The following is a 21,103-nucleotide window of genomic DNA, read 5'->3' as shown; positions in this document are numbered from 1 at the left end:
ACTTTGACTTTTAAAACCTAAACTAATGCTTAGTTAATATATAACTTTGGATTGTTGGAGAGCATATTTTGATGCAGTATGTCTTTCAAACATCCAAATGCAGCAAGAATATATTTTTTCAAAAGAAACTGCGTTTTGGTGCTTTTCAGACAAACAGAATCACTGGAGGTTGGTTGGTTTGTCCATTTCTGGATAGTAAAGATGCCTGATTTGAGAAAACTGGTTTTGCCATCTTGAGTGGGAAGTGCTCCTTATTAGTTGGTCTCATCACTTTTACTCTTACAAGGTACTCTCTTTAGAAAAGTGAACCAACTCAATTCTACAAAAGGCTCTTCCTAAAACACTATGCCCAATGCATTGTCTCTTTTGTAGTTTCTTTGTTGGCTCTTGAATTGCCAGGCAACAAAATACTCCAACTTCTATATTATTGTCCTTCCCCTCCAGCTTGACCTAGTCTCCTTGCAACCGGCGGTTCCTTTGCTTTGTTGCATATATTCCTAACCTGATGGGTACTTTGTTTATATTTGGCTCTCTTAAATGTTCCTTCCTTAATGTAAGGTTGAAATTCAGCTTTACCTACAAGACTGGCATGGGGCCCATCAATTACTTAAGCATCCGTTTGAGTCAGTTTTGAGGTCCTTTGCTTTGTGCTGGCCCTTTGCCTAGAGGTGAATTTCACCTTTTGGATTCTTTGTCAAAACACCTTTCTTGTAATGCCCACAGCACATAAATAATTGCTACTTTATCTTCTACTGTCACCTTCTCTATTTGCTGCATAAAGCAATATTACTGCATCAGTGCAGTATCAGCAGAAGTATAGGTGTCTGTTTCCTTGTTCCCATATAATTGCCCAAGGAAGATCTAGCCAGGATACTCTGGCAAACCACCATTCTTGCAAAGAATGTCATTAGGTCTTAATGGCTTTGTAGAGCTTGACAAGCTTATCTAGCTTTTTGGGAAGATGTGCCCAAGCTTAAGCAGTAATTAGTTAGCAGACTTCTCAACTCTGATTTAGTTCTTAAAGTGTGATACTGTCAGCATGGCATACATACCAACGTTAATTTATTTTTAGAATGGTAGTAACTAACTGCAGTTAAGTTTTACATTTGCCTGGCTAGAACATCTTGCAAGGAGATGTTTCAGCTTTGATTTTCACTTTTCTACAGAAGCATATGAAAGCTAATAAAGCTGTCATTCACAGCAGTCATAGCTGTCTCTAAAATGCTGTGGCAAACTTGTCTTTGTTACCGTCCATGGCAGCACTTAATGGCTGATCTAGATAAAAGATATTTCTGCACTCACTAAAGCAACCTGTAAGTCTTTGTAGTAGCAATTGCACGTGGTGTGATCTATCAATTCTTTTGCCATGCTATAGTTGCTGAGTACATTAATGGAGATTTAAAAACTTTCTTCTCACTGAAAGCCGTACCTCTTTATCAAACCGTTCTCTTGGGTTTTGTCTTTTTTTCCAGTGACAGATATATGCTGTTGACTCATAAATAAAGTAACAAAAAAAAAAACTTACTTTTGTTGAACAGTATTTAAAAAAAAAATAATCTCAATTCACAGGCAGAAGTGCCTGACATAAAGCTTTGTCTTCAAAGTTTGCTCTGTTGAAACAGAACCTGTCAATCTATATGTTTTAAATACATTTTTATCCTAGTGGTGTCTGCAGGACACTTAGATTGGGCCGTTTGCTCAATAAAGTTCACCATGAACTCAGGAAAATCCTTTTAAGTTGGGAAGGCAAAGGATTGGCAGTAGGGTGTCCTGCATGGGGCTGTAGTTGTAGGCCATAGTATCGTGATCACTAATACTGTATATGGTGTTTTTTAGCAATGTAAAATGCTCAAAAACTTATGCTTCCACCCTCTCTCCCTCCCTCTATCCATATGGACATCTGCTTTCCACAGCCTCTGGATCATAACAGCTGCTTCACAGCACTCTCCCCCGCATCCTGCCAACTCCACCACTGAACTCTCAAGGCAGCAGACCTTTATGGAGTTTGCACTGGTCTTGTCCTTGGTGCCTTCTAACTCAAATGGGTGTATGTTGTCAACTTGGTCTTTGTTGTGACATCATGTCACTCAGGAAGTGACATTGTAAGAATTAATTTCTTTCTTATAAAATGTACTGTTGATGGCATACACCGTATCCAGCTGCTTTGACTGTTGCCCTTTTCTTGGGCCTAAAGAAACAGTAAAAGTGAAACTTCTACCATTAGTGTCTGCACCTTCAGTCAAGAGGTGATTTTTAACTGCAGGGTGCAGCTGTGTCATTGGTATGTCTTACAAACATTTGTAGTATCAAGGAAATATATACTTCTTCCAAGGATTACTCTCTTCCAAGAGAGAACTAAGTCTGGTAAGAGAGTAGGAAAGGCGAGGCAGTTGCTCTCTTACTCAGAAATGGACCACACATAGAGGAATAGCTCACAGCCTTCCTCAGCCAAACCATTGCATCACTTACAAATTGTATCTAAATATGTATATATAAGCAATCAACAGACTTCAGTAAATTTTTTTCCATAGTCATTAGTATTTAATTATTGTATTAGACATTTCTCCTTTCCCCAGTTCCTGTGTGCTCTCAGCCTTGTTTTTTTTTTTCTACTCTCCTTTGCATCAAAATAAGTGAATTAATATTACAGAGCTGGTTTAATTTTATAGGGGGGTTTGCTGTCATTGTCTATAACTAGGGAAGTAATTAATGACATTTCAATGTCAAAGCATCTCAAAGATTAAATTGTTTCCTTGGTTGCTTTTTAAATGTTCCTTATAAATTCTTAATTCTTGCTTTTTCAAATCTTCTCTAATGTAACAATTTCAACTGTAGCTATCTCGTGTATATTACCAAGTGGTGTAATAGTGGGATGAGACTTTCTGCTTCCCAAATAGTCTCTCAGTGTTGAAGTGAAATGTATGTTTGTCTCTTCTTCCAAACCAGAACTTTCAATTAGATGAAAATAAACTGTAAACTTTCTAGGTAATGAAATCAGATGTTGGGAGATTGATGGGTTTGTCAGTCTACCGCAGCACCCCATAGCACTGTGTGTTTCAGGACATGCCCTGCAGTATGGTGGCTAATGCACTGAGGGCGTGAAATAAGTGATCATAGTTAGGATTTGAAGTTGCCTCTGTTGTTTCTGATACCTTATGAGAAGAGGCAATTGATGTAAATGTAGGTTAGAGTTCAAACCAGTTCACTTTTCACCTCAAATATTACCATTTTCAAGGGTAGTGATTCGTAGAACTCGTTAAGAACTTGCCAACAAAGTTTAAGTTGACAAGCTGGTATTCTTTATTGCGGCGCCGGGAGACACAGGCAATAACTCCTCCTAATGTGTGTCTCGTTTAAGCATCAAACAGACCATGATTATATTGTTACTTAACATACATATTCATTACATTTCCGATAAACGTTATACATATTCATTAGTTGTCCGAGAATCGTTTTATGTAATTCCACACGTATTTTCGCATGCGCATAACAATGTGGTTAGTGGCCTTTGGTGGTCGTTTTACTTCTTCCAGCAATCTTCATCACTTGGCTGTTCCTTGCACTCTTGCTCTGGAAGTCTTTGAAGCATGCGCAGTAGATAAATGTTTACACCAGCTTAATTAGTTCGGTAACACTGCTGACATAAATGAGTGATTTCTCCTTGTCCTTCTACTTATCAGTTAACTTCGCTACATCACCTCCTGAACATCTGCTTAGTTTCAGATACTCCTTAGCTGCAGTCCTGTTTTGGTTACAATAAATTTTGTACGAAGGTCATAAGGTCCTAAAACCATGTCAGCTACAACGATTTGTCTTATACAAGGACCCTTATTATGTTCTTTTGGTTGGGCTTTTTTTAGGTTTGGAAAGTTTTGTTGTTATATACAAAGCCACCAAGCTTAAAGTTACTTGAAACTAAATTTTCTTGTTTACAAAGGATTATATTTCATTTTGTACTTCCTTGTCTTAGTAGATTTGATCATGAATATTCTTCTATGTGAAGAAACAGACTGAAACACAACTTTCAAAGAGAAGGTGACGCTTTCTTTCATTACTCACTGCCAACTCCATTACTCACTGCCAACTCCATTACTCACTGCTTTCCACAGCAGCTTTAAATGATTTTAAAATGAATTGGGGGTAAAGAGTAAGTGATCCACAAAATTCTTCAATGCAAAGCATTCACCTTCCCATCTGCTCCTATTGCTCCCATTCTTGGCAAAATAGCAAATATGACCATCCCATCTTGGTTTTCAAGCCTCTGAAAGAGATGTTAGGTCAAGCCTCACAACTTTTTAGTAGTATGGACCGAAGCCAGTCCTTTCACCTAAGTGCTTCAATGCTTCATCTGAAATGAAGCCCGAATAGAAATAGGTTTATATTTCTTTTAGGACACCCAGAGACTCTTCCCAGAGTAAATGTTTACTTTGATTTTTTTTTTTTTTTTTTTTTAATTTCTGTTTCACACTTTACCTATCATTTATATGTATGAAAATAGACTGTGGGGTTTGCTTTTAATTTTACTTATTTCCATGAATCTTGTTGTTACATTAAGTGGTGAAAAAGGTGATTTTAATTTGTTCCATGTGGTGTATAGATATATACCCATACAAGATAAAAACCGTAAAAGCCTAGTTAGGTGATCTTAAATGTAGATCTTACAAATTCTATATTTACTGTTTTGTTAGCATAACAGTAAAGACAATGATAAGAAATCATTGTCTATCAAACTAGAATTTTGGGGGACAGAGGGTGTGTGTACCAGAACCCTAGTAGTGTTGGAAAAATTTTCATCTTCATAGGTAATGCATGACAAGATAGTGCTAGTTAGTGGCTTAGAAGGCCTGTTGATCTGTGGTGTAACATGGAATAACATGGACTCTTACACAGAGGTATTTGGCCTCAAATGCTAGCATCACTGTGAAATATTATTATGAAAATATGATATGGCCCTGTCTTTATCATGGTAATAAATATACTACAACATTCTTTGTGTCTTTATAAATAACTAATATTTGAAGTGTAAAAGATAACTAACCAATTATATTTCCACTCTGATCATGTATGTGCAAATTCTTCACCTTTCTGACTGCAGCTAAGATTTTTCAGCACAATCATTTATTTCATTTGCATATCTGCAAAACACTTCCTTGCAGAGCATCACACCAGTATTGATGCCAACAAGACATTAAGTCCAGTGACATTACACTGACTGTTTTGCTCATCGGTAACATAGGAACAAGATAAGGTTTTTGTTTTCTTCAGTAATATTTGCAATTAAATCAGTGATGGCTTGGATCATTAAGAGTTAATGGTCTGATTGTGCTCCCATTAAATGAAAAAAAAAAAAAATTAGCATTTGCTTTGGTGATAAAGAAACAGAGTGAGGAATTCAGGATTGGATTGTTATTTGCTTGTTGATCCTTGGTGCTGAGCAGTATCTGTATAATGCTGTAGAATGAAAAATCTCTACAAACATCTGGAAGAAAAACTTCCAGGTGACATATGGTGACTTTTCACATTCAGTTTCCTTCGTTTAATTGCCCATGAGAATTACAAATTCACAAAAGAAAGAAAGAGCATGAATTCCCTGCGGTGAGAGTTTTCTGAGGACTATATTGAGACTTAGGAACCTAAAACTGCATGTAGGTATTCTACTGGGAAAAGGACCATCTGCCTGGATAAACAAATAACTTTTGACTTGCTCTTCTTCAAATTTAGAGTTGAAGTAAGACTGATGATATGAGGATGCTGTAGCTATGGTTAAAAAAATGCCAGGTGCAACAAGCTTCTGTATGTATGTGGCTGGTGGAGTGTCAGTTCTGCATCTCCCTTTCTAAGAATTCATCCACTACAACAGAACTGTCTGCCATGCAATTGCAACTGCTGGTGATGCAGATAGATTGCAGAACAATAGGAAAGCCATACTGAAGTGTAAATTTGACTCCAAAAACCTACTCGAGTGGCATAAATGTATGGAAGGCAGCTAGAAAAACAGTGTAGTAAGGAGGAAAAAAAACCCCCGAGAGATAGTCTTCCACTTATGTTGTCATGAAAGTTTCTCTTTCTTGAAACTGTAGAATGTTTCAGAAGAAGAAAATTAAGTGCTTATCCTTGTGTGTGCACTAACCGCTGAGCTAGCCAATTACTGTGTGACAGCAGGAGGTGTTCTGTTAGTGGCCTACAGTTTCTATGCACACTTAGAGAGAACCTGGTTTCCTAACACTGTTTTTGTGAATGAGGGTGCTTCATTCTGCTGCTCAGCTGAGTTGGCATAGTTTTTTCCTCTCTTTGGAATAAAATAGCACAACGATACATGTAGATGCTCTGGGAGAGTAGTACAGCATTTGCAAATGCCATTTTGGATTACTTATAGTCAAGAATTTTAGAGCCTAAAGTCAGGCCACTTTCATTTGAAATGCAAAAAGAGAAGTTGTTACTTCATTGTGACTGGGTTTTGACATAATTTCTGTATTACACTTCACCTCTATCTCTTGATTATTGAGGTTATTAATCTTGGAGGAAGTTAATAGTTGTAGATATGCATAGCAACTTCAAAGAATTGTTATATTTGGGGAAATAGGCATCTCTGAAGATTGTGAGTTCATATCCTTTTGTGAAATAAGACTGGGACACAGGAACAATGGGATGTTTACCTGAAGTGGAGTCTCATTTGCTATTCTTGTTTTGGAATTTCCATGCTATTTCTCTTTCTGTCAATTTTGCAGCCACTTTGGTGTTAAACTGTTTAATAGCTTCACTATATGCTGTGTCTTGCATCTCTTCTTTCGCTGATACATCATCTTCAGTTTTCTTCACTGAAGGTCTATTCTGGTTGTGATCATATGTTCAGATGTCATCAAATACATCTCCATTTATTTTAGCTGTTAAAAAATTTCAGAAACACTAGTATAGACATCTTCATCAAATGAAATGTGTGTCTCAGTTTCTGGTCACTAAGATGATAAGTTGGTGATGGTTTATTTTAGTCAGGTTCAGGACCTAATTAAAACACAACTGCTGTCACTCTGTTTGCTCTGGTTAGTCATAGTAAGATGTTCTGAAGGACCTGCAAGAGGTGGTGGACTCTTACTTTTGGCCAAAGTAGTAGTATAGCTCAGATGCTCCTGGAAAGTTACTGGGAGTTGAGGAGTTGCTATTAGTGTAAAATTGCTACAGCACTTCTGTGTGCATTTATATTACTTAATCTTTTTTCCTTTAAATGGAAACTTTACTTAAAAAAGACAAATAGATGAAAACTACACACTGCTGGTGTTATTCCAAAGTTATTTACATTGTTGGAAGATTAAGGTTGAATTAAAGTCTTTAAGACTTTAACAGTTTTAAAGAGCAAGTGTATGTTGTCTCTATTATGAAAGACATACTTCATTGTACTCTCTTCACCTCTTTCTTTCTCAGCCGTATAGGGTCTCAGTGGGCTTGTGGGATGCTCAGCATACAGTATAAACACTTTCCTACACTGACTCAGTAAGGTAGCTTAATTCAGTCACAAATTACTTTGTCTAATAAACAAGAAAGGTTCTAGTTTCACAGCTTTATGTGAGTCTATTTTGGCACTGGTGCTGATTTTTCTTCATTGTTCTCCTAAGAGCTAAGTTGTATCTCCATGGAGCAGTGGGAAAGTACAGGTTTGGTTGGTTACTTGTTTGTCTCTTTTCCTGACCTGGTTTGTGTAGCCTTGCAAAGACTGATCTGACCTTGCAAAGCCCAGCGTGAGAGAGATCACTGATAGTTTTCTACCTGCTATACAGCATTTGTTTTCTGGCCTCTCTGTGCCAAGAATGACCATGGAAACATCATGGATTATCTGAAGATGAGTAGTTGGGAGGAGATACAGGTTTATCCTTGCAGTTCTCTTGGGACGGCTGGTTTGTCACAGTGGCCTGTTTCTCTCTGATCAGTTCTTTTCTTTTTGTACAGTTCAGGGCTTGCTGGGCACTGGGAGTGGACTGTTCTGGGAAGAAACTAAATTATACATAATGTTATGTAGTCTTTCCTATATACTCCTCAGCTACCTCATATGTCAGTATTTCCTGCTTTCGTCTTTCCTTGTCAGATCTCTATACTGCTTTTCTCCACTTCTTAAACTGACTTTATTAATTTGGAGAGTGGGTTTGGAAATTCTGTAAGTCTGCAAGTTAGATATGTTCCTGTGGACTACAGAAAGGCTGCCTTCTTTCATTCCTTGCTTGTTGCCATCTTCTTACTGTGATCATTTTGTCCAGTATGAACACATTTTCCCAAGGAAAAAGATAACTATGACCTTGATTTAGTTCTCGGGTCAATTGTGGTTCATCAGATTTGCATCAGGGTTTTCCATCCTTCTGGAAGTTATTTGTTCCTGTCAGTTCTCTAAAATATGAAGAGAATAAATAAGGAGCTTTATCTTTGTACCTTGCAATTTCCAAAGTGCTAGTGAGAACAGGGGGAGGTTCTGCCTTCCTTACTGATATCTGCCCCGTCGCCTTGTGGTTCAGTAAGACAGAGGGCAGCTGGAATTGTGATTGAGCAGCTCTGGAGGTGCGGGGAAAGCAAGCCAGGTACAGCAAAGGGTGCAGCTGCTTTGAAGCCAGCTGGTCTTTCTCAGTTGTCCAGTGACTCTTCACTGTAGTCGCATGACAGGAGATAAACATGGTAGTCTTTTCAAAAAAAGCCTCATGCTGGTTGCAATGTTTTATTGAACCATGATATTTAAGAATGCTTTTGAAGTCATCCTGCCAGTTTCATGGAAGATCAGTTGTGTTGTAGCAAAGGTGACTGCATCTGCAAAGAGCTGTTCAGATATTAAAGTAGAGCATGACTGTAAATAGTTTTCTTTTCCTAAAGTCACTGATTCTGTATGATATTGCTGAAATGGATTCTTTCAAGCTTAACGATAAGTTTTGAAGGTGACATTTGAACTGTTATACTTGCTTGGGAAGCTGTGCTGCATTTCTGGTTCCTGTGCACATCAAGTCATACTGTGAGGTCTACAGTGGAATGAAGCTGCTAATAGAGAAGATCCCTGACTGGGCTTTCAGACAAACTTATGTTGCTTCCTTAGTTAGCCTTTGATTGAGAAATGAAGAAATAAAAAGGAATCCATTTTGAAAATTATCCTGTTTGAAATGAAACCTGCAGTCATTGGGCTGTAAATGTTCTGCTTTGGGATTTTTGCACTGTTGCAAATTAGGTTGCAGGTAAACAAATATAAGTATATATTCTTATAGCACATAAAAGTATAATCAACCAGTATATAGGGCTGATACTGTGCTTCCCAAGAGCTTCATGTTTTGCAAATATGATAGCTGAGAAACATCCTGTTAAATAAAAGCCCTTGGACTTTGAGATCACTCTCCAGGATTCCTGTATATGGTCTTTCTCTGCGCTCCAGCTGGACTGATCTTTTGCTTCTGATTCATGAGCAATGCATGATTTCTGAAACCAACAGATACAGAAGTGTTAAATGTGTTTACCTGGATTTCTGGATTTGCATTTGGCTCAGGATTGTGAAATTAACTTTCACAATTTCAAAACAAAGGTTGTGCTGCAATTTAAATGGGATTTTAGTTAGAATATTAATGATACTGTTCTGGAGGAAATAAAGTTTAAATGCAGAAATTAATAGTTTCAAATTCTTCACGCAAGTCTTCTGCAGGACATAGAGAACATCCCTCTTGGGGGCTTTCAGCAACTTCTGTCATTAGAAATAAAGAATAAATTTATTTTTCCTCAATGTTGTATGGAAATCATAAGAGGACATAATTCGTGCTTAAATTATTGACAACAACTCTTCCTGCTGGAAGTTATCCTACACCAAAGATCACCTGTAATAGCTGAGTTCCCCAAGGCACCAGTTCGTAGCTGTGGCTTTTTTAACTTTTTGGATTAACGTTACTACAAAAATTCATCACAGGTAAGAATCAATTTTGGTACATCTAAACTGTATTAAAAAAAACCCCATACTGTGAAACACCAGCAGCTGCCAAACTGAATAATAAATTGCTGTATTGAAAATTTCCAGTGCCCTACACAAGTTTTTGGTCTTTCTAGCAGTAGAACAGATTTGATTCTGTTGCCAAAGTTTCTCAGCTATTGGAAAGCTATTCGCAGAACATGTTGCATGTTACTTATATCATTTGGAGTGGAAAAAAAAAAAGAGCTGCATCAGAGTAGTCAGTATTTCATTTATCATTTCCTCTTGCTGTACCTGCTGCATACAGCTAATGCTTCTGGATGTTTTGCAAATAGAATAATGCATGAAACACAGCATCTTGGAAACATTTACACTGCTGTTTGAAATATGTCTGACTGTCTGATTCTTGACTACTTAAATGAGGCTAAATTTTTCTGGTTTTAATGGTGAGGTACCAAAGCATGAGTTTGTGAAATGTCTACCACCTTGGTTTAGACCAGAACTGACTCTAGAAAACAACATGGCAAGAGCTTGAAGTGGGAAGTTTGCATCCAGAGCCTGTGCTGCTGCCCTCTATCTATCTCCTTCATTCTTGAGTAATTTGAAGCAGGCATTCAGTTGGGCACTTTTTCTAGTCCAGACTGCATCTGTTATGATGTTTCCTTCCTGTGCTACACCTGAAAGGTTGTTGTATTATCTATTACTGAAACCTTGTAATTACATTTGTTCAGTGAGCTTATCTGCCCAATACTGGATATATACTCTCATTTAAATGAAGAATGTCAGAGGCCACTCTGGAGCCCTTTCAACACAATGCTGATATTTGATACCTTACTGTGCTATTAACAGAGGGATAATGTGATATGTATGCCACTTAGGGAGGAAATGAAGCCTGTCTTTGGCAGATTGCACTTGCTTTAAAATTGATTTGGACTCTCTGGGTTTTTTATAACTTTTTTTTTTTTTTAAATCAGACAGCAAGTTGCTGAGTGAGCGTTGAAAATTGTCAAGCTAAAATAATTTTGGATGTTAAAATCGAATCATATTCATTCCTTTGTGTGAAAGTCGGGCTGAGCATTAGGTGCTAAATAAAACAATATCTAATTCATTGTTGCAAGCAGGAAAGAACTCTCGTGTCAGAGTCTCCTGAAGGATGCTGTTGTGAAAAAGGGGAAATGTCGTATTACATTTTTAAATAAGCATCATGAGTGGAAAAGGTTTCCAGTAAGACCACAGTTAGATTCCATCTAAGGGAAAAGGAATTTATTTCAGATATCTCTTCAAAATAGCATAAAAATTGTTGACGGCATTTAGGAGAGATTAATAGAGTGCTTTGGATGTCCGAGGTATAAATCATGAGTCATGCTGTGAGAAAGATCAAAGTCAGTGGAGAAACTAAATTTTAAATTACTCCAACCCTTCAGTGCACATTGACAAGGAAAATGAATGCATTTTGGACAACGAGGATTTGTAAGAGAAGGCCTGTCAGCATAGGAAGTAATTTATTGTGTAAGCTGTTGGAAGTTAAGATAATAACTGGATCAGGCAAAAGAGGACAAAGCTAAACTGGCTGGCAGAATTTATTTGTGGCTGAAAGGAAATAAAGTTTTTGAAAGAAACAAGGAAAAGGAGAATATTGAAATGCCCCAATTCATCTGTAGGACACTGATGGCAACGGGACTTTCAAATGTAGACAATGGGGACAAATTTGACATAAGTATGGGGAGGAAAAGCAATGCATTAATTTAAAAAATATATCTGGAGTTGAATTTTAGTTTATCTGCTTGGAATCCAGCTGAGGGCATTTAATAACATCAGAGTAATAACTAAATGTTCTGTAATCAGCAATTTGGAGAGTTACACTGGTACTGAGCCATACCAGCATCTTTAACTACTTGAACATTACACTGTTGTTCAGGACAGTAAAAGAGGGGCCACCAGACCTTGTGTCCCACGATGAACTGGTTGCCAATTTTGACTTAAGCACAGTATTCATCATCTTGGCAACCCAGCTTTCTGAAAGTTAGAAATTTTTCAATGACCTATATATAAAAATGGCAGATCTAGAGGAAATACTTTCCAAAGCGTTATATTTGGACAATTTTATGATAAAAATAGTTCTAATTCATCAGGAAACTAAGGTAGCTCATTCATACCTGTAGCAAAGTATTTAGCACAGCACTACTCTATTGCCAGGAGCTTTTCATGTTTTACTATTCAGATGAATGAAGCAGTCCTATTTTCCACAGCCAATTAAACCTGAGCAGAATATGTGTTTGGATATAAGAGCAGGTTATTGATAATCTGACCGGTGCTTTGAGTTGCCATTATTTAGTTGAACTCACTATTGAGGTGGTGACTTGGAGCAGAGTAGCTGTATTTAAGCTAGTATAATCTATAGAACAATATGTATTTTTACACTGTAAGGGCTTTGAGCCATAAAGCTGCTTCACTTACCCTTAAAGTAGTAGGGAAAATAAACTTGCCAGTTAAATATATTACTGGTGAGAATTTTTTTTTTCCATATTGTATTCCCTTCCAGTGTTACCTCATTACACCTCTCTGGGCTTTCTCATTTCTCCTATTCATGGTCTCTTAAAGTTAGGATTTTATAGGGGTCACCCTCCTACCAAGGTATGGTTTGCCAAATGTAAACCTCAGCACTTTATCTACAAACTAATTCCAGACCTACATTGTGTGTTTTCTTTTTAAATAAAATAAATTCGTAAATATCCTCTTAGATGCAAATTCTAGGCTAATTGGTGTAGTCTGGCTCCGCGATCAAAAAATATAAGGCAGCTGTAAAGCTAACATGTTTACAACTGCTTTGCTTCACCAAAGTGTTAGCAGGTTCGGCTGAATGTATCTGCTACTTTTTATGCACTCTTATAGTGCAGATAGATAGAGCAACTCCAAGATACATTGAGTAGTGTCAGTGGGAAACAGGTTACCCACAAATAAATAGGAACTTTAGACTGGCTTCTAGAATATTTATATATAGAACTTCAGCTGCTCTAAACCATCATAGCACCACTAACTGCACAACTTGCTCATGCCAGAACAGTCCTTGAAAATGTTACCATTATGTATGCAGGCAGAAGTTAAAAGTTTTGCTTACTACAAAGCAACTAACAGAGGACATGTCAGAGGAAAAGCGTGCATGCATGAGAGCAAATATTTTAATAGCTGGGCCTGGTAAAGGGACTGGTGGCTGGCTGGTCAGAGCAGAGGGAGGAGATGCTAAAGCTGCCAGCTTCTCCATCTGACGTGTTCTTCCCTTCTATTCACTGCATGTGATGCCTCAATATTAGGATCCTTCCATATTCTCTAGGATTATCTGTTCCTTTTGCCATCTTCATTTTCGACATAATTTGAAAGTTGAAGTGACACATTTATCAGCACAAGACATAAACACCAGATCTCTGTACATCATACATCCCCTTTTCGCTTTAAATATATGTGGTGCATGGAGCTTACTCTGCCTTTCTGGAGATCATTTTATGTAAATAAACCCAAACTCGAATCCACATTTTTTCTAAAAATATTTTTGTGCTCACACATGTATTTGCATTTGAAATGTCAAGTGCATCTTCCAGTGATTGTTGTTAATCTTGGCCTTTTATACATCCTTCCGTATATTTTATAGTTTCCGATTAGTAGAAGTATCATTTTTAATTATGTTTGGAAATCAGCAGTGCAGATTGCTGAGAGGAAGGGCTGAGCGTTCTTTGTTGCAAAAGCATTTTCCCCCAACACCTCGTTTGTGCAGACAAAAAGCACTAAGCTCTAGAGAAAAAAGCAGTTCTGCAGAAACTCGTAACAGCTTGCTTAGTCACAATATATGAGATGAGAACCTCAGGAGGTTCATCAGCAATGTGTCACATTGTCTTTGCTTCTGTTGCCAGCTTTGCCAAGAAAAAGGAATGACTGCTTGGGTTTGTGAAGAATTTATGAAAATGCTGTTCTTGGTGTGAGAAGCAACCACAAAGCAAATTGCCAGTTACTGAAAGGTAGAACAAGCAGAAGTTGATGCAAAATAGTAGCTGTGGATTTTGTCATTTTGCTGAGTTCTCTTCATCAGCAAATCAGCATGATGTTTTGTCAGACCTTAGTGACTTTTGTGGGTAGAGGGAAATGTGCTTAATTTTGATGTGTAGGTAACTGAATGCTGTGTTGTTGGCATCGTTTGCTGCTAAGGCTGTGACCAAAATGCCTGTCACAGGTGGACAGTAGAGACTGGAAACTGATGTATTTTTTAAATCAGTGAGACTTTCTTTAGTATGAGAAATGCTTAAGTAGTACCAAACAAATACAACAGTAGCAAGTGGTGGTGTTAACGTGGTTCAGATCCTTTCTTATCCAGGGTAATTTTTCAGAAGATAACAAGAAAAAACCTTACGTTTCTAGGTAATCTGGAAAAGTTTCCAAGACATCATAAATCTCAAGTCCTTGGAGGCCTGTCAAACTTAGTGGAAGACAACAGAAACTTTGAAAAGCCAACTAAGAATGTTCTTGTTGTTCCTTTATAAATCTTCTAAAAATCAAGGAAAATGAGGAAGAGTTTCATTTTGTTTATGCTGGAGAGAAAAATGCTGCAAAATATTGCTACTTGTGAAAAAGGAAAGATCACTTTCTGTGACTTGTAAAACAATATCAAGGAGTTTTTCTGTGGTCAGGAAGAAAAAAAAAATTAGGTTGTACATTATATGCAGAAACAAATGTTTTTATGGATATATACTCACCTTAACAGAGAAAGGCTGCAGTAGGCTACACTTCTACTGATCCCCATTGAGCCAAGTAAGAAGATGGGGAAGGAAACTCAGGGCCACTGTGGAATTTGCATTTAAGAGATTAATTGATTGAAAAAATCTCTTGATTTTACCATTAATGGGTGGAGTTATTTTTACACTAGAACAAAAGCTTCTGGGATGGGAAACTACAGAAGGATGCTTTTTGTGGTGCCTGGTAATCTGACTCTCTGCAGTATCAGCAGCCATTCAGTGTACCATGCCAAGAGGGTGCAGGTGTTGCAGAAAGAAAAGGCAAGCAAGCAATTTAAGTAATTCCCCTCTAAATGAGTGCTTGTTCAACCAAGTGATGTGCAAGAGGAATGCTTATTAATATACTGAAAGAGAAAAAATTGGTATAATCCCTTGCCATAACTGCGGGGGGGGGGGGGGGGGGGGAGGGAGTGAACATTGAGATACTATTTAATGTAAGCATGTAGAAAATAAATTAAAAAACCCCAAGCCACAACCAAAAAAAAAACCCCAATACCCCAAAACAAATGTTAGTTATGAATACTTGTTCTTCTGCTAATGTTATGAAAGGTGGTGTTCACTAAAAGCTTGTAATTTTCAGTTGAGGTGGAAAGAGGTGGAAAGCATTAAGTATGTCTGTATTTTGTAGTCAACAAAAAGATTGTAGGCTCTTCCTCATCTGCTGTTACAATTGCACTCTTAGATAAGCTGTAAAGCTCAGAATATGATAAGGTGTTGGTCCACACAAGCAGGAGGTGGTGTTCTGCCTGCAGTGGAAGAAGGCAGCTGCTGTTGAGGAAAAGACTGTGTATATGTCTTACGTTATACATATGTATCAGACAGTGAGCGTTAGGTCTAGGGGTAAGATCAAATTAAGGGGCCAATTAAATGCTACTCGAGGAAATCTGGCCTCAGTTGTACCACTTGTTTCTGTGAAGAGCAAGGACCTCCTCTAGATGATGAATGCAGAGATATGAATGCCAGGAGACATCTTTGCCTGTATCAGCCCAAAATAAATGCGATGGGTAGAACTTTGCTATAAGTATGTATTATCTTGACTTTAATTAATAGTGCTAATTTCAGTTCCACTTATTATTGCTTGTAGCTATGAGAGACAAATTATGTAAAGCTGTATCCAAATGTATTAACCAAGCCAGATAAAATCTGCCTTTCGAGATTGCAGAGTAGTGAGCACATACACCGTGAATGCTCAGGATTTCCATATTGTGCTGGTTTTCTTTCGCAGGGTCAAAAATCTATTTTCAAAAGCAACTTAAAATCTATTTTTGGACTGATGATGTGTCATTTTGATTTGAAATGTGGATTTAAGCATAAATATGCTTTTGTGCGATGTGGGGGTTCTGTCATGATGTTCCTGGATTTTTACATGCTCTATTCTGATAAAAACGGCAGGCAGATTGTATTTCTTTACCTGTTGGGTAAGTCAGAAGATTTTTGTTACTTATCTGAGAATTTAGGAAGAACCCCTTTGGGAGTTACAACATACCTGTGTGGTCAGGAGTAAATCAGATGCGTAACAGCTCTTTCTAATACTCCAAACTGCTACAGCAAAAGCTGCTCTGTGGAGACCTGGGTGTTGCTGTCATGAGGCTTAGTGGTGTATTTCTGGAAGTGGTTCTTCAATATACTGCTTGTTTCAAGTTTATGGACTATGAAAGAAAAAATTAGTGCCAGCAGCACTGTATTTATTAATTTTTCCCACACCTCTTATTTATCTGTAGGCTCACACTTCCAAGGGCAAAGCAACACCAGTGCTTGTGGTTGCAACTTGCATATTGGGATTTCTGGTTGTGCTGGGTGCAAGGAAAAACGATTCAGTAGCTGATATAGCAACTTGCAGTGAGACAAACTGTGGAACTAACTCCAGCTGCCCAAAAGCAGTTACTTTGCAAATTTATGTGACCTATATGTAATATATTTATATTTACAGACACAATTTACATTCTATGAAATGGGTGTGGAAGTCACTTTAAACCCATGACATGCCTGATACACACATCTGATGGTTGGCTTGCTGACAGTATGGGCAAGTACTTGCTCATGACATGTACAGCTCTTGTCCATCTCTTTGAGAACCTAGCCTGTGACCTTTGCATGTTTCCTATACTTAGTGGGTTCTGCTGGGTAGATAAGGATGAGGAGGAGTATTCTTTGTTATTTTTATTACTGTATGGTGAACCAAAATTTCTTATATTAAAATAATAATACTTCATTAGGTGCATCTATTGCCTCACTGATAAAAGGCACATAAAAATACCTTTCAGCCAAATGGGCTGTAAGGGAACTGATCACAAATGGGAGGTTTTTATTGTACTACTTTTTTTAGCCCCCTCCATTTAGTGTCAAAACTGACCTTTTACATACTAGGTACTAGCAGCACTTTGAGCAGGACAGGCAGATTTTCATTACTTTGGGGCTTCTGAAAGCCAGAGCCTAATTAGAAGCTTTCTCTAAAGATAAGCGAATGGGACAGCAGATGCAAAACAACCCGAGGCTTCTGGCTAAGCATGCAGGCATCTCAGATAATTTGCTTTTTTGTTTTTCCAAATCCTCCGTCATTCCCTTGTCTCAAGAGAAGTTTTATTTCTGAAGGAGTTCTTTAAAATTACTTCCTTTAGTCACAGAGTTGGAGAGAGGTTTAGTGGAGCTTTTGACAGATGTTCCTGTAAGGAACCAAAAATAATAGACATTTGTTCCTTAATACTTTAAATGACAGCAAATTCAACAGCTGTTTATCATCCTCCTCTGTCATTGATTCTGCACTGATGCGGCACTGCACCAAAATGTGGTAAAGCTTATGTTTCCATCTGAACTCCTTTATGTTCTGTAAGGGAGGGTGTCAGCATTGTTGGGCTGGTGCTTTGTGCCTGACATAATTGGAACTGAAGTTTTTAGTATTCTGTTTCCAGCTTAAGGATGCCTTTTGTTATCATGATCTTTGCATTTCCTCTATTCTCCGGTCCCCTCAGAGATTATATACTGAGAACAAGAAGTGGAAATTTGGGTATTCAACAGGCAGTGGAAACAGCACACTTTTTATGTTCATCAAAAATGGATCTGTTGCAAAGCCAAGTCGCTGACCTTTTCTTTCTGTCCATCATGGGCCTTGTCAGGAAGAGTTGGGCTCTGCTCCACGGTGAGCTTGCCTGGTGTGAGGAAGTTCATCAGTGTATCCTGTGAGCACATGCAGGCTCAGCTGAGCCCTGAGAATGCCAGTATTGGGTGCTTTCTGATTAATCCACCCTTCTTCAGTGTGTTTCAGTGTCATTCTGCAGACTGGGGGCTTTTTTAGGATTCTCTCCTTCCTGCTGAAGCCTGCACAGAATATCCCTTGATTGGGAGCTTCACAGAGGACTAAGCAATGCTTCTTGCTCTAGCTACAACCATGGTCTACCTGGATAAGTTAATTTCATTTAGGACCCTGTTCTTTGTAGAGGTCAGAGGGGAAAGCTGTGTTTAAACCAAGCTCTTTCTCTACCTCTTCTTTAAAACCCTGCAGGGCAAGCATAACCAAAGTCCCATTCTGCTACAGCTGTTAGAGTCAACTCAAGAGATGCCAAGGCAAGTCAAGGAGAGGGAAACTGGGGAGGAAAGAAGTGTAAGAAGGTGGTGTAGATGCCCCGCTGTCTTAACCACTGCTGCCAACATAGGATCCATTAAGTTTCCAAACAGCTACCCAGAAGCATTTTGTCTAAGAAGGCAGCATGGCTTTCCAAGCCTTATGCGGCTCAGAGAGGCAGATGTTCTGTCGGTCTTTGAGGCCTAATTGCATGTATTGTATTGTTTGTCAGTTTGTGGTATCCTTTCAGGCTTTGTGGTTATGGGTTCCTCTAGTGAGGCCTATTTTATTTAGCATTCAGCATTTTAATTACACATAAACTTCTGTATCTGCAGCTCCTACAGCAGGCATCTCTCTGAAGAAGCCTTAAGATGTCATAATATTTGAAAGAGAAAAATGTGCATTTTTTGCTAGCACCTGTAATTTAGGTAGCAAAATAATTGGGTAGGAAGCATCTCTTACCTCTTTTTGAATCTGATATGAAAGACAGTTACAGCTTTTCAAACCTGGCTAAAACTATGAATTATCCTATAATATTTGGATAGATCTAATTTAGGCAGCCGTCAGACAGAAATATTTTAGATTCTGTATATTAGTAACACTTGCAGAGGAGCTGTTGCTCTTTCCAAAGACCCTTTTTGTTGCATGAAATGAGGGGAGCTCACTTAGCACGGTAACTACTGTGGAGATGCTTGAAAAAAAAAATAATTGCTTGCCTGAAATAATTGTTTGTAATAGAGAGGAGGAGAAGTTTGAATGGACTTTAACCATTGTTACAACATCCTTGTGAGAGGCGTAGGAGGTCTGTTACTTTAATGCTGGTATACTACTCAGGTTACTGTAAAGATTATTTCTTGCCATTTCAGGAGCATTGGGTGTGCAGGTTCTATTTTATCTTATTTTCCATGTGAAGGACACATTGAAAAAAATAGGAAGAGCCTTTAGTAATCATATTACATCACTGTTAACCAACAAAGGCTGTAACAAGCTTCTGTAAGACACATCACAATTAGTACTTAAGTATCAGTTGGGAATTGGGCTATAGTTTTGACTAACATTTATCCTGGCTTTTGATATGGTACGAATTCTCCCTACCTAGCCTGATTCTCAGCCTGGGGCTTAACGTTCTGCCTAGTGTTTATTTTATTTGGTTTGTTCCCCCATTGTATTTTGCATGAGTTTGTCATTATGCTTTGCCTGAGCTGAACTGCTCCACCTGATGGTGAAAGCAAGAAAAGGCCATATCTCGTGCAATGAGGATTTATCTGAAAAAATGTAATCTAGCGGAAGCATATAATGCTGTAAGGGTATATATGCCTTTATCCAGGAGACTTACTGATGATTTTCTGCCCCCTTTATATTGGATGTAGAGCAGTTAATGTTATGTAAAGGAGTTGCACAAAGATCTTGAATCCACAATTTTCTTTATGTTTCTAACAAGATACCCAGTGGGTGGGTACTTCTACTGTAGACAGATGCTTCTCAAAGAGTACAGATGCTGCCAGAACCCCTGATGCAGGTTTGCTTTGCAAGACATGCATATCTGAAAGGAGTTGTTCCTGCTCATGCACAAAAAGGGAAGTGTAGCTCCTTGGTTTGGTCATGTTCTTATTACCCTATATGGAAACACTTAATGGTTGAGTATGTTGGGTAGAAGAGCTTGCCCATATGGTAATTTCTATCTCGAGTTCATTTAGTTGCATAGAGGAGGAGGTGAAAAATAAAGAACCCTGAAAGAAACAACCTGCTTACAAGGAAAGATTTAAAAAGCTCTCTTGCAGCATTGAAAGATAAATAATCACATAAATCTTCTGCAAGCAGCTAAGAAACAGGAAGCATAGCAGAGCTGCATGTTCCCAGGTCTTTTAGTTTGCCCAGCTTTTTGCAGTGCAGGAGTCTGTAGATGCACTAAAGTAAATTTCTCTCTGGCACCTTTCATGTTGCCATAAGATATCAGGTTTTTCTGTGCCACAGCAAGATCTATCATCTCTGGATGGTCATGTCTTCAGCCAGGAAAGCAAAAAGTATGATTTGCCATTTTAAACTGATGTGGCTGGGATGAAGGATGGCTCCTGTATGGAAGAATGCTTATGTGTAACAGCGCATGCAAGGAACATTCTTTAGAATGTTTGAGCAGCCTAAGGTGAAAATTTCTTTTGCTATTGGGAAGGAAATGTGAGATCTGACCGCCTGAGCACAAACTGATTATGTTCAGCCTGCACTCCCGCAAAAGTAAGGTCATGGGCCACCAACTAAAAACCTCTGTGTTGTTCTAATTCATGCTGTGAAACTTTGAGGAATCACCTTGTATTCAGTTTTAATAGCCTCTATCAAAAATCGCAGATTTTAAGCTGTTCCTGTAGTTTTGTCCTTCACTTGTATTAACTATATACACTTACATTGCCCAAAATGGTGTGCACAGACCCTTTTTTTTTTTTTTCTTTTCTTTCTCTCTCAGACACCCTGGCTCTGGAATACCAGACAGTGCTGGAACGGGTATCCATATCAGGTAAAAGTTACAAAAACCAAAATAAAAACCTTTGCCTAAAACCAAATATGACATCTCTGCAGAGCTCTGCTTTTACCATGGTGGGCTTTGTGTCAATATGGGTTACTTGTAATTTCAGAACATTGCTAGATACTCCTCATCTTGCTTGAGTTCAAGATGGGAAAGGTGAATATAGCTGTCACCCCTGTTTTGCAATAAAGGACCGGATCTGAAAACAGATCTGGGAAATCTAACCATGAAAGCAGACATCTGCAACAGTGGTAGAGTGGTCATTTTTAGAAAGTTCGGAGAATACTAGAAGTTTTAGTAAAGCCTCAGATTCAGTGGGTTGGGAAAAG

At 38.3% G+C, this 21,103-nt stretch overlaps 1 protein-coding gene across 2 annotated transcripts in view; it reads left to right on the top strand.

The window, feature by feature from the left end:
* CERS6 (ceramide synthase 6) overlaps positions 1 to 21,103 on the top strand; it is a 121,910-nt gene that overhangs the window by 63,964 nt on the left and 36,843 nt on the right. For both annotated transcript variants that reach the window (XM_030487850.1, XM_030487849.1), the window contains exon 5: positions 20,715 to 20,765. In XM_030487850.1, coding sequence (XP_030343710.1) covers positions 20,715 to 20,765 — 51 coding nt within the window. The remainder of the gene's footprint in view (positions 1 to 20,714; positions 20,766 to 21,103) is intronic.

The sequence above is a fragment of the Strigops habroptila genome, chromosome 5 (genome assembly GCF_004027225.2).
Source record: "Strigops habroptila isolate Jane chromosome 5, bStrHab1.2.pri, whole genome shotgun sequence".
Taxonomy (NCBI): domain Eukaryota; kingdom Metazoa; phylum Chordata; class Aves; order Psittaciformes; family Psittacidae; genus Strigops; species Strigops habroptila.
The sequence above is the reverse complement of the archived record's forward strand: the minus strand, read 5'-3'. Positions and strand labels throughout refer to the sequence as shown.